This window comes from Pelodiscus sinensis, chromosome 2 (genome assembly GCF_049634645.1).
Source record: "Pelodiscus sinensis isolate JC-2024 chromosome 2, ASM4963464v1, whole genome shotgun sequence".
Classification (NCBI taxonomy): Eukaryota; Metazoa; Chordata; order Testudines; family Trionychidae; genus Pelodiscus; species Pelodiscus sinensis.
In genome coordinates this window covers 81,144,420-81,158,758 of record NC_134712.1, presented here as the reverse complement: position 1 = coordinate 81,158,758, position 14,339 = coordinate 81,144,420, and the positions used below count along the sequence as shown (strand labels likewise).

Below are 14,339 nucleotides of genomic sequence, written 5' to 3'. Positions count from 1 at the left end.
TTGGAATGGAAGCTCAAGCACAAAATCTTCAGTCCTGGGTGGATGGGCTCAGGTTACAGGCTTCTTGCCCAGGACTGAATCCCTTGGATTTCAGCTTCAGCTGGCTTGCCCACTCAGGGAAGTGAGGCTTGGGCTTTGGTCTCCCTCGTTCCCATTTGGGTGGGCTCAGGCCTTTTGGGGTCATATAGAAATTTGTGTTGTCATAAGGGTTGCACTGCATTTAAGTCTGAGAACTGCTGTGCTACGCAAACATGATCTAAAAAATAATAAGGGCTAAATATTATCCTGTTGACCTCTCATGGCAGTAGGACTTTGTAGCAAGTATACTGATGCTTCAGCTCAGTAGCACAACTATAACCCTTTATAATCTGAATATCAAAAGATTTAAATATTATAAAATGCTAGAATATGGTGGCTTGAAACCCTCTTTTTCCAATGGTTAATACTAGTAGTCTTTGTTCAGTATAAACAAACAATAAACTGGCCATTACAAAAAATACTGTGGAAATAGAGAAATTTGGAAGAGTAGAGTGGGCTATTCCCCACATCTCTTTGGGTATGTCTACACTACAGTGTTAATTCGAGTCATCTTAATTCGAAATACTTAATACTACACAAAAGATACAGGCAGCCCCCGAGTTACGCGGATCCGACTTATGTCGGATCCGCAGTTACGAACGGGGTTTCTCTCGCCCTGGAGGACGCGGGCGGCGGGACCGCCCAGACACGCCGCAGTCCCGCTGCCCGCGTCCTCTGCGGCTTTGCTCCACGTCTCCCTGGTCTGCTGCCCCCCCCCCGCAGCAGACCAGGGAGATGTGGAGCAAAGCCGCAGAGGACGCGGGCAGCGGGACAGCCCAGACGCGCCACGGTCCCGCTGCCCGCATCCTCCATGGCTTTGCTCCGCGTCCCCCTGGTGTGCTGGGGGGAGGGGGCGCAGCTAGTGCGCCCCTCCCCCTCCTCCAGCAGACCAGGCTTTTCTTGCCAACGCCTGGGGTAGAACAGCTGGGGCGCTGCTGGGTTGGTCCCGCAGCGCCGCTCCTCGGCGCTACTGGACCAATCCGGCAGCACCCCAGCTGCTCTGCCCCAGGCGTCCTGATTCAGCCGCTGTTGAAACTGATCAGCAGCTGATTCCAGGAAGCCCAGGGCAGAGCAACTCTGCCTCGGGCTTCCTGTAGTCAGCTGCTGGTCAGTTTCAGCAGCGGTTGAATCTGGACGCCAGTTCCGACTTACATACAAATTCAACTTAAGAACAAACCTACAGTCCCTATCTTGTACGTAACCCGGGGACTGCCTGTAATTCGAATTAACGCATCTACACACAAAATGCAGTTTGAAATAGCTTTTTGCTAATTCGAAATACTGCATTCACACTGACTGGACACAGATTCAGATTTAAAGCCAGCCAGAACCAGGTCAGGCAGGGCATCAGGTCACGAGTGTCTGTGTGGGGCTGCTGACTGAGGCAACCCCCCCTCCCCCTGCCCCCGGGCGGCCAGTTCTAAGGTGTCCCTGCTTGCTTGCCTGCCTCGATGAGGGACAGCAAAGCATTTGTGTCTTTGCGTGCTCTGATTGCCCTCACTTGGGACACCACAGCACTCTGCAACACGGAGCCGGAGCTGTTCCTGGGCACTCTGGTGCTTCTTGTGAACGTGTTGCTGCGAGCCTGGCTGCACTTTCTGCAGGCTGCGATCCTGGAGGTCTATCGGAGAGCTGTCAGTATCCAGGAGGCCCTGCAGGAGAGCTTCCACCCTGAGGAGCACTAAGAGCCTTCCTGGCCTGCCCCACTGGGGGCTTATGCTTCATTTCTCTCTCAGGTCCTTCCACTTACCCCTTCCTAACCCCACTTCCTGATGTCAAATAAAAACACATTTCTTGCCAAAAACAAACTGTCTTTATTGACCAAAACTGGGGTGGCAATGAGGATGGGAGAGGAGAGGGGGAAACCTGGGAGGAGGGAGCTGGAAGGGGGAGGCAAGGGGAGGAAGGGAGAGGAGAAGCTCAGGGTTGGGGGTCTTGCTGGACCAACCTGATTTTCATGCATACCTGCTCCTGGGTTCGCATGTGGCCTTTGGTGGCCAGGCTGGCAGCTATCCTGCCCTAGACGGCTGTGTTCCTCTGTCTAGTGCAGAGATCATGGACGTTGGGGGAATCCCCCCAAACCTGAGTACGGTCCACCCTGATCTCCCCCGGACCAGGAAGGCACCCACTTTCTCTGGGCTCTGGCAGGCTCCTGAGAGCTGGCAGACTGCTCCTGGGGAGCAGTGGAGGGCTGGCTGCCAGTGGCTTGCTAGCTCATGTTTTGGGGCCACTGGGTCGGGTCAGTGACTGCTGGCTCTGGGCCGGCAGGCTTGGAGTTGGCACAGGCACTGTGGCCAGAGTCTGCCCCCTTAAGGGCTCCGGGGCTGGGGGGAGGAAGAAGAGTTTTCCTGGTTTGGCCCAAGAGTGGCCACCAGGAGAAACTGGGAAGGCTGGAGGCCAGCTAATTTGGACTAAGGGTCTACACAGCACTTATTTAGAATTAGCTAATTCAAGTTTGGTGTTACTCCTCATAGAATTCGAACTAAGCAACCCACTATTTCGAAGTTAATTCGAAATAGCGGTTTGCCTGTGTAGACACTATTAAAGTTAATTTGAAATAACGACTGTTATTTTGAATTAACTTTGATGTGTAGACATACCCTTTGGCATTAAGAAAGGATCCATAAATAGGACTTTCACAGATGCAATTTGCAGGTGTCACATGGCTAACAGTATTTTCAATTGTATATGTGATTATAGAAAATAAAACACTAACACTTTTTCTAAAACCACTAATTTTAAAATAAAAATAAGCTATCATAGAATCACAAATTATAGAATCAGAAGGAATCTTGAGAGGTCATCAAGTCCAGTCCAGGATCCAGCACTATATCTAAATCACTCTGACAGGTATTTATTTAACCTCCAATGATGAAAATTCCACAATCTCCTTAGGCAATTTATTCCAGTGTTTAAACATCCTAACTATTAGGCAATTATAATTATTTGCTATGAAGTAGCTTTTGTTTCTATATTTCTTAATATGTTCTTCTAGAGGTGCTTGTTGAAACAGATCAACTGAGCAAGCCTGGCTTGCGCCTGTCCGGGACTGCTGCAGATCACGACCCTTAGTTTGAAAATTACTATGCTAGAACACTCTTGGCATCTAATGGATGTAAAGCAGATTCATGTTAATTAGCAAATGGTTTCTGAAAAAACTCAAATTTATTGCTGGGCTTATGTGAAGCTCAGGTATTACTTTTGGAAGAAAAATGTCTAAGGACCACCTAATCTTTATGGAAAGCAATAAATGGTGGTACTGCATGCAATTTTCTCATTCTTTTTACTGATGTTATAGCAATAATAAACAGTCTTAACAGATAAATAAAATAAAGTTTGCTCTGCCAAGGTGTCAAGAGGTATCTTCATAATCACAGCATAAGTATAAATAAAAACAAATTAAGAACCCATGCTGGAAATGGATACCCTAAGGAGAGTGCAAGGGTACTTTAGTAGACAATCCTTTCAGGAATCTTTTTACTGTACACACAACAACCTACCAACAATTAAGACATAAGCTGAGAAGGCTGCCAAATGAACTCTTGAAGAAGAATTAGTTAAAATTTTGGACTTCAGACACGATATTCTAAAACACAAGGAACAGAAGTCATATCTGGTGACACAGATTTTCCCTGTATTTCTGGCAGATGTTTGTCTAACATGCTTTTAAACATCTCCAATGACAGAGATTCTACAGCCTCTCTAGGCAATGTATTCCAGTGCTTAACTGCCTTGGTAGGAAGTTCTCCTTAATGTCTAATATACATCTCCCTTGCTTTCATTAAATTCCACTGCATCTTATCTTATACAGGCAGTCCCCGGGTTACGTACAAGATAGGGACTGTAGGTTTGTTCTTAAGTTGAATCTGTATGTAAGTCGGAACTGGTGTCAGCCGCGGCTGAAACTGATCAGTTTCAAACGCGGCTGAATCTGGACGCCAGTTCTGACTTACATACAGATTCAACTTAAGAAACCCAGGTGTCCCCAAGTCAGCTGCTGCTGAAACTGATCAGCAGCTGATTGCAGGAAGCCTGGGGCAGAGCAACTCTGCCTCGGGCTTCCTGTAGTCAGCCGCTGGTCAGTTTCAGCAGCGGCTGACTTGGGGACTCCTGGGGCAGAGCAACTGGGGTGCTGCTGGGTTGCTCCAGGAGCGCGGTTCCTTGGCGCTACTGGAGCAACCCAGCAGCACCCCAGCTGCTCTGCCTCAGGCGTCCTGATTCAGCCGCTGCTGAAACTGACCAGCAGCGGCTGAATCAGGACTCCTGGGGCAGAGCAGCTGGGGTGCTGCCGGGTTGGTCCAGAGCAGCGCTGCGGGAGCAAACCGGCAGCCCCCAGCTGCTCTACCCCAGGGGTAGGCAAGAAAAGCCTGGTCTGCTGGGGGGGGCACTAGCTGCACCCCCCCCCCAGCAGACCAGGGAGACAGGGGTGGGGATGCCCAAGTCCTCCACGGCTTTGCTCCGTCTCCTTGGTCTGCTGACCTGGGAGACACGGAACAAAGCCACAGAGCACGCGGGCAGCGGGACACTCCAGGCTCGCCGCGCTGTCCCACTGCTGGCGTGCTCCGAGGCTTTCCTCCCCATCTCCCTGGTCTGCTGGTCAGACCAGGGAGACGGGGAGCAAAGCCTTGGAGCACGCCCGCAGCGGGACAGCCTGGGTGCGCTTGAGCTGTCCCCCTGTGGGCGTGCTCCGCGGCTTTGCTCCCCATCTCCCTGGTCTGCAGGGAGATGGGGAGCAAAGCCTTGGAGCACGCCTGCAGCGGGACAGCCCAGGCGCACCTGGGCTATCCCGCCGCCAGCTTCCCCCGCGGCTTTGCAAAGCCTTCGGGGAAGCCGGCGGCGGGACAGCCCAGGTGTGCCTGGGCTGCCCGGCTGCCCGAGCCCTTCCGCAGCTTTGCTCTGCGTCTTCCTGGTCTGCAGACCAGGGAGATGCGGAGCAGCTTTTCTCGCCCCGGAGTACACGGGTGGCGGGTCCACGAGGTCCCGCAGTCCGTGTCCTGCGGGGCGAGAAAAGCCGCGTTCGTAACTGCAGATCCGACGTAAGTCGGGGACTGCCTGTACTCAGAAGTTAATGAGAACAAGTTTTCTCCTTTCTCCATTTATTAACTTTTTATGTACTTGAATTGGCAGAAAACGTGGTCCTCAGTTAAGGCTGAACTGAGTGTTGTGCTTTAAACTGTTATTCAACCTTTTGTTGAACATCTATCTAAAATTACTATACTTACTCCTAATATTACCAGTAAATCCATCAGAGTTAGAACTAGTTAAATATGGGTCCTTTAGGTAAGTTTCTTAGTGTAACACAATTTTTATTCCTAAGAATTATGAGTATAATGTTAGATTCTTCAATTACCATTTGTGACAGGGAGCTTGCCCTGCACTGGCCCTTTAAGACCAGGACGCAGGCCCTGAGCCGGGGCTGGGAACAGAGAGGCCAGCTGAAGCCAACTGCCAGCTATCTAGTGCAGCACAGTTGGCTTGGAGAGGCCAGCTGAAGCCATTAGGGCGAGTGAGGGGCCAGCCGGCAGCTATATAGAAAAGCACAGTTTGCTTAGTGGGGGGAGCCGGTGAAGGGCTGACTGCAGAGGAAGCAGGAGCTCCCAGGAGGGAGACCAGCGGGGGATAGCCAGCTAGGGTTGGGAGAGGGCCAGCCAAGACTCCCCCTGGCTAGGGGCCGGTGGCAAGGCCCAGGGTTCGGAGGCGGATTACAAGCAGCCTGGGTAAGCGGGGCAGTAGAGATAACCCCAATGCCAATGATGAGCAACCCATACAGACTGTAACTTGCCCTGAGAGGGGCTAGATGAGGACAGTCAGGGGGCACTTAGGCACAGTGGATACCACACAACCTTAAAAATAACTACATTCACATTTTCCTCATAGAATCCTCTTAATCTTCTGGCCACATGGGGGCCACTATCTTCCCTGAGGTTTCATGCTCATTGGATAAGACAGACAGTGGCCACTTTTGAACACAACAATTAGAGAGTTGCTCTGAATACGAAGACTTTATGAATAAACCTCTGCGGACAAATGTTAATTTATGAAAAAGTGACCACTAATTCTAAATATTTCTTTTGAATAAACAAGATCTATTCAGAATTTTGGTTTAACGAAAAATTATGTACAAACATCAAACAAGGAAATTTTCAGGTAATTTATTCCTGAGGGGGTTTTCTGTGCCACTGTGAATGCACATAATTCATATTCCCCACGGATTTGCCTCCATGGAGAAAAATGATGGAGGGGGAGGTAAAGGAAACTAAGTATGTTTATGTGTAGATGACTACACTATTAACCAATAAGCCTGGGGTTATTGGTTAATTTTGTCAACTCTGATAGAGAGGCAGCAGCACAGAGGGTGAGGGGAACAGGCGGGAGAGAAGGAGGCAGGAGCCAATGACACCTGCCTCTCCCACGCTGCTGCTGCATGCGTGTGTGCATCCCATAGAGCAGCAGGGAGCTGGTCTGTGCAGGTAGCTGGTTTTTAAACCGGCTTCCACCTCCTGCCCCATGCTGCTGTTTCTGATAAGCAGCTCATGGCTGCAGGGGGCTCCCCGAGAGCAAGGCCAGGAGTGCACTGGCTGCCAGCTCTGCCTCTGGAGACTACTTAATAGTTTTGTCACTACTAAAATTTGATGCAGTTACACGACTATTCAATTACACGCTAACATCCCTCAAAGGAAACCCACAAAAATGCTCATGTGCCATTCCCTAGCAGTGCAGGTGTGTTGGTTCTAGGCACCCAGAACAGCCAACAGAGAGATATCTCAATGTGGTGGTGGTAGTGAGGCTGGGGATGCCATGGCTATTACCTTGTGCCAATCTTAGGGGCTAATCTCAGCTATGGTGACCAACATTTTCCTCTTCATGGTCTCAAACATCTGAAAGAGTGATTCTTTCTATTTATGAATCAGGTATTTTGTCTGATTAAAATGTTTCCTCTAATGAGAGGGACAACCTACAACAGGTAAAAGAATGTGCAGCTGTAGATTGCCTCTTGGCTGTTTTCCTAGGCTTTATAGCACTTTTCCATTCTTTTAACTTTAAGGCAAAGGATTTTCATTCTTGTGATGGGATAGCTTCTCTCCCCACATGATGCTCCCCTTTAGCCCTCTGAGGTGGTTATGAATCTCTAGGCCCTTTTATATCAAATATATAACTGGAAAGGAATCACAGGAACATTCTTGGGATGAGTGGAAATAGAAGATACCAGTCTAGATTATACCCTAAAACTGAGAACATACGCTGGAGCTTTTTTTTTGTTTAGAGATGGATTGAGCCAGTTTGGACACAAAAAATATGGATTTAATTCTAAATGGTTTTTAGTTGCAAAGGAAAAGAAAGTGGAGTAAGACTGAGAGGGACAGGATGACGAAAGCATCTCTTCTCCTCCACGCTTTTTGCAGGCGTGAAGAAAAAACTGGGTAAAAAGGGCAACACTGGAACTTCTTTCACTCATGTCACATATTTGCCTCTTGTTTCTCGATCAGTAAAGCCAAAATGCTGATGGCAAAGTTCTTTTTGCCAGTCAGGCATTATGGAATATTGGATAAACGTGATGTATGAAAATACTGATCACCACTGAAATAAATCACACAAATCAATTTTTACAAACATCAAAAGCCAGAATGTATTTGGACAGTTTTCTAAATTTTTTAAAAAACTGAATAGAGCTACTCACCAGGGAAAGTACTTCCTGCTGCAAAAGCAGCATTTTTGTCATACTTAACATTCAAACACACAGGTTTCTCTGGGTCAGGCAGGACATTAAACTTGATAATGAGGCAATCTAATATGTTCCTGTTGTAAGAGGCTTTAAGCTGTAAAGTATGCTCTCCCCTGAAATATACAACAATCATAACACAAACTGTTATAATACAATAAGTTAATAGCAGTTTTTCAAAAAGATTTTTAAATGAATCTTAATAAAGGTACCTGTGACTTATTTGGCTTTTAGAGTTTACAATTTTCTCCTCCCCACATACATGCTCTATTATCAATATCAAAATTACAGTAAAGGCAAAAATGTACAGGTTGAACCTCTCTAGTCCGGATCTGACCAGCTCCAAACCAGAGAATTTTCCAGACCACAGGAGGTCAATATTGTCAAGCAGCATTACCAACATTTTCACTTCTTTCTGTTCTGTTAAAGAACATTTTAGGGGTAAATTAGAGCTAAATAACAGCTCAGAACACTGTGAACTAGGACTGTAAACAAAATTTATGGGATTGCAGGAAACTTGGCCACACCCACAAAAAGTGGACATCCAACTAACTAAAATCATTCCGGACGAAGGATGTTTCCGGACCAGAGTGTTCTGGACTAGAGAGGTTCAACCTGTATTAATGAAAGGTTAGAAATTTCACAAGTCAAGAAATGCCTAAAGTTTAAGATGTTCTCACAACTAACTTTGTAGTTATTTGCATGTACATTTGCTTTAATATTCCACCATTTTGACCAATTCTCAATGCCTTTTTTTACAATCTCACTTCTAGCATAGTTTAGATCATTTGGACCAGCCGTTTCCAACTACAGGTCAAATGTTGCTCGGCTGCCGTGGCTCTGGGGGCTGTGGCTTGTGGCACACCGCTCCCACTGTGGCTGTTGGGAGAGGCATGTCCTGCCCCGCCTCTAAGCCAAGCAGGCAGGGTCTCTTACCGGCAGTGGAAGAGTGCTTTGCTACATGGCAGGAGGGCTGTGAATAGCCTGGCACAGCCACCTTAGAGCAGCTGCACCCCAGGCAGCAGCGCTCAGCTGGCACCTGGGAGGTAGTGCAGGGCTAGGTGAGGGGGGCGGGACAGGCTCTGGGGGTGGGCTAGTATTGGGGTGCTTTGGGGGTGAAGGGCTCTAAGAAGCAGGGTCTTGGCACGGGGCCATCCTGGGAGGGGGGCTGGCACTTGGGGTTCTGGGGGTGGGGCTAGTAGTGGGTGGCTCTGGGGCTACTTTAGGGGATATAGGGCTGGCACTAGGGCCAGCTCAGGGGGTGGAGTGGGTGCAGTGGAGCTCTGGAAACAAGAAGTTGGCACTGGGATGTCTGGTGATGGGGGCTCTAAGGGATGGGAGGCATTTGGGATGGGGGATGGCACTGAGGGAAGGAGGCTGGTATAGGGGGATTGGTTGCAGGAGACTATAGGGTCAGTGGCTGGTGCTGGAGGTAGTAGAAAGGTGGGAGGCTCTAGGAGTTAGGCAAGGGGCCAGGGCTTTTGGTGGACCAGTAACATTTTATTTGCATATTTATTACATATTCATTATGTAAATAAATATGCAAATAAAATGTTAGGTGTTACATGGTGGTTAAGCGTGCATTCCATGTCTACAAAAAATCCTGAAAACAAGAACAACAGCGTCTCTTGGCAGACCTATGGAGTATACTATTAAAAAGTGTTTAGACAACGTTAGCAAACATATAGCTAATTAACTTAAAAGTATCTACCACCATATAGTACCTAATGTAGACCGGGATTTCTCATCTTTAAAAATATATTACAGGTTGTACCTCCCTAAATCGGGACTTTCTGGTCCAACATCATCTGTGATCCAGCAACATTCATGTTCCTGGACCAGAGAGCCCAAGGGCAGGGAGGCCAGTGGCAGGATGGGAGCCCTGGGGCTCGGGAAGCTGAAGGAGGAGGGCCAACTGGCACTGGAAGCGGAGCCAGCAGGAAGCTGGAAGCCAGTGGCAGGGGACCTCCCTGGTCTGGCAAATTTCCTTGTTTGGGACCAGTTAAGAGAGTTATCAAAAGTTAATTTTTGTCTATACCTTTTCATTACTTACCTGGGTGCATTAATGCTAATTACTCCCAGATTAACCCTACCATTTTCATCTGTTTTATGTTGTTGGATTGATGGAGTGATCTGTCAATAGAATTGAAAGTTGTCAAGAAATATTTTTCTTTTAATGACAGACAAGTAGTGTCAATTCTTAAATTAAACCAAAAATATAGTTTTTCCCTTTTCTATCACACTATTTCAATTCAATCCCTTTCCTTGTACTGACAATTCACCTAATCATTTATAGTGTACCTCTCCTGACTCTTATGATTTAATGTAAATTTTCACAGGTTCTGGAATATCCTCGACTAGCTTAAGATTCTCAGAATCTTATTGTCTCATTTAGCATCTGTGATGCCTATAACTTTTCAATACAAAATTATGCAGCACACATTTAAAACTTTGGAAACAACATAAACTGAAGTAAGTCTGAATAATTAACAGAGGATACACTGCAGTGACTGCATTAGTAATTTCCACATTTATTTCAGTATAAAGCTCCAATTTTAAATTAATCTGAAGCTGATACAGAATCTCCAGTACACTAGTTCTGCCAAAAAAGGCAACATTTCCGGTGGCCTGAGCTGAAGAGTATAGTTTTATTCTGCAGTATTCTTCAACACTGGACCATGTCCAAATTCCATAGACGAGGAATCACCTATTTGTAATGAATGAGGAGAGATGTTGTGCATCACAAAAAGAACATCTTATATTCAAGCAAAAGCTATATTAAACACATTTTTAATATTCAAAAAGAAAAGAATGAAATCTATACATTCAATCCTTAAGGTTAAATTTACTCTTTAAGAAAACAAATCTTTGTTTTAAGAATCCAAGCCCTGAAACTTCACTGTGTCTCTGTTCAAGGCTGAGTTGATAACACTTTTAGCTTGCTTTCAAATCCAACATTATATGTGAATACAGGCTGCCTGGATATTTCAAAGGAATATAAAAAACATCTGTCCCCTCAAGTAAATTGTCCAAATACAAGCAAAATATTTATAAGCGCCCATTTAACAAAATTTAATGTCAATATTATTATTACTACAGTCTTAATAAGTAACACTGTATATGATTCTTTTCAGGAAAAGAAAAGCTTTTTGCTTGCTGGAACAATAACTAACCAACACCTTGTGCTAAGGAGAAGCATTATAGCTTCACACATTAAGCCTGATCTGTAGTACAAGAGGGAAACTGAGGCATGCCACTGTTGGGGAGGGCTAGCAACTCTAGAGGTAATTTGAGGGAGTGGAAGGTCACGAGTACCGATGAAGCGCTCTTGTTCTCGTAAAGTTGTAGCTCACTCGCCCATGGAAGTGGTAAGGAACTAGCTGTAACCGATTCCCCTAACAGATCTTAGGCAGTATTTTAAGTTATAATGGCCACCTCGACGGGGGTAGAAATATTTTCTTGTCTTTCAGATCATCAGAAAGCGCTGGTGCCAGCTGAAGAAAAACAACAACCAACAACAAAAAAACATGGTTCTGTGTCATGACATAATAAGTTTGTGTTCTGTCCAAGTTTGTCTTGTGTGTCTTAATTGTAATACGTATTGCAAATATTGTTGTGTGTAGGATATAGTTTTAATGAAAGGATAATTTGAGTAAAGCAGAAGCATTAATTTAAACCATCAAAATTAATAATTGGGCCCAATCAATTGGCAACTTTAAAATTCAGTGAAAGGATAATAGTTTGGAAATTGTTTAGGCTAGGAGAAAGTTAATGTCTCCACAGGTGAACAGAAAAGGAACTGGACAAAAATAGACAAAAAAATCAGGGCTGTTCAACTTTTCCACCTTTTAATAGAGACCATCTCACAAACCACCTCCATTTGCAATTGTGAAGGCCATCTTACACATATATTTCCATAATATCCTGGTGGCAACAACAGCAATTGATGACATACACCTAAGCTATCTCTCTCATTTCCATTTGATCTTCACTGCAAAGCGCCTTTATCTCAGCATTAGGACAGGGAAACAAGACAGGAAACAAGACAGGAAACAAGAAGGGAAGTCAGAATTACAAAGACTGCCAGCTTTTTGCAGCCCACAAGACAGTTTTCCATGGACCACAGTTTGGGAAATACTAAATAAGGAGACTAAGAACCATACTACAAAGAATGGAATTAATAGTATGGTTCATTTGGTAGATTACTATGAACCTGAAAACTAAGTAAGAGTAGCAAAAAGAAGAAATGGAAGGACAATGGAGAAGGTTCAGATAAAGGCTTAGGGAAAGTTAAAGAAAAGTTACATATAAATAGCATAAATTATTAGTTTTATTACAGCACTTAATTTTAGTTTAAAAGAAAAAAACTGAGGAATCAGATGAATTTTTGTTATTATTTATTATATGTTACTAATGTAAAAGATTATGTTAGTTGGCTGATACATTCACAATTATACTTTAAAATTTAGCAATATAATTTTAAAAAGGAGAAACTAGAAATATATAGGGAGGTGATGCAGCTATGGCTTGGTAGATGATATTTATAAGCTTTGCTACATAAAAGATGCCAGGACATCTTCTAAAATTTCACTTTACCTTTAAGTTGCTAGACTTTAGGATACTGATTTTGACATTTGGTTCAGGAGATGGATTTTCCCACTGATCACATAGTTGAATTATTAGAGGCTTCTGCAGTTCTCTGCCATTAATTACTGCAATAGGCTGAAAAAGATACAAATATATATTTAATGGAATGTGTGTCAGACAATCATTACTGGTGTGTGTGCAAGAACTACCCTTCTTCTCCCAACAGATTATGGCCTAGGAAGATGAGGAACATCAGCTGCCTCCTAAAGTTGGCTGCCTATGATAAAGCTTTTTTTTACTGCCTTCAACAGAGCTGCAGCAAGAGTAACCTGCCTAATATTATCCTAACTACACTCAGATCTTATATTCAATTTAAAAAAATGTATTCACTGTTTCAGTCACAATCCCTAATTCTTTTGCTTTGCCTTTCCACATCAGTTTCCTTCTTAGTTCTCATTTAATATGTAAAAAAAGAAATAACCCAATGTTCTGATAGTATTAATACACGTAATGCTAATCATTACCACATTCTTTCTACCTGAATGCTGCATTCTTTTTCCTGCTTTCCATCTCTTCCCTTTAGATGGCAAGCACATAATGGCAAGGGATATGTTTCTGTTACCTTTAAAAACCAGCATATTAGAAATAAAAGCTAGAAACAGAAGAGGGATGAACTACCAACTTCTACTGCCAAAGGCAGAACCTTTACACCTTGCTTCTCAAGCTTGCTTGAGTTTAGTCATGGAAACCACTGTGATAATGCTAGAGTGTCTCCAACAGTTCACTTCTTGTAGACTAAGGAAGAGGAGTATGAGAGTAAAACAGTTTAAAATGCCTAGTGAATTACTATTACAAAATATTGTAAAATTCAGATTTGAGAAAGCAAACTTTTAAAATAAATTCTGCATTTAAAAACCAACTGATTGTGACTCATCTGGTAATCTACTGCACATAAAATGACTGCATGGTCACAGGCATTCATATAAATAAGGGAACTGAGGAAGCTTGAACTGATTCTATCTGTACTATATTTTCTGGTAGATAGTCTTGTTCTATAAACTTTCAAGAACACTGAATATGTTATATTGAAAGAAAAACTCAACAAGTTTCATTTTTGTTCCCTATATTTCAAAAAGTCTAGAAATATAAAAAGATGGTATTAAACCCTTTGGATCAGAACCAAAAGAAGCTGACTTACCTCCTCTAATTCTGGCCAATCCATAAGATGTAGTTTAACTGGAGGTCCCGAAGTCAAATTTACCCTGAGAAAATCAGAAAATTCACGCCAAGCAAAACATAATTCTTTGCTTCCGGGAGGACCAGGATTAAACTTAATACCTTTGACTGTCATGGTTTGTGTACTTTCCTATTAAACACAAACATACCAATTTATTAGTAAAACCAAAACAAAATGTAATTCCTTCTTTTTTCAGATCTAAAAACGTGACTTAGCATATGTATTTGATGTGATTTTATTACAAAATGTACAACAAAAAGACAAAGATATTACAATGTTTGATCTGTTAAAAAATGTCAAGGGATTTTGTGATCAGCAAATGAAAGACTGATTTGAATATTATTCTACACCTTCTTAAAACATCTATTTTCATAGTTATTTTTATGCCATGATACCTAAGCACAGATCATATAAGAACTCAACCATGAAAAATGTCAAAAATTTATAAGCCCAGACAAGATTCCCTCTAAGCTGCAGGATAGCAGGGCCCCATAGCTGCTTAATCAGCCTCGTCTAGCCAGGGCTGATTAAGCAGATAGCTGCAGGACCATGCTGTCCCGTAGCTTACAGGGAACCTTGAGCCCAGGCACAATATATATTTACTGGTCTTAGCATGACAACTGAGCATAAAAAAAAAAAAAAAAGATAGCTTATTCCTCTTCAAAATAAACGAAGGAGCTGACTACTGAAAGGTTATGTTAAAATCAAATTTGAACG

The 14,339-nt window shown here is 43.9% G+C and overlaps 1 protein-coding gene across 3 annotated transcripts in view; it reads right to left on the bottom strand.

Annotated features, from left to right (window-relative positions):
• Nucleotides 1-14,339, bottom strand: part of SMCHD1 (structural maintenance of chromosomes flexible hinge domain containing 1) — a 202,347-nt gene that overhangs the window by 81,259 nt on the left and 106,749 nt on the right. For all 3 annotated transcript variants that reach the window (XR_012901535.1, XM_075920926.1, XM_075920925.1), the window contains exons 29-32: nt 13,584-13,751; nt 12,395-12,520; nt 9,852-9,931; nt 7,757-7,914 (exon numbers count right to left, since the gene is read on the bottom strand). Coding sequence is in view for 2 of the 3 variants with exons in the window: in XM_075920926.1 (XP_075777041.1) it covers nt 7,757-7,914; nt 9,852-9,931; nt 12,395-12,520; nt 13,584-13,751 (532 nt within the window). In the remaining variant the exon portion in view is untranslated. The remainder of the gene's footprint in view (nt 1-7,756; nt 7,915-9,851; nt 9,932-12,394; nt 12,521-13,583; nt 13,752-14,339) is intronic.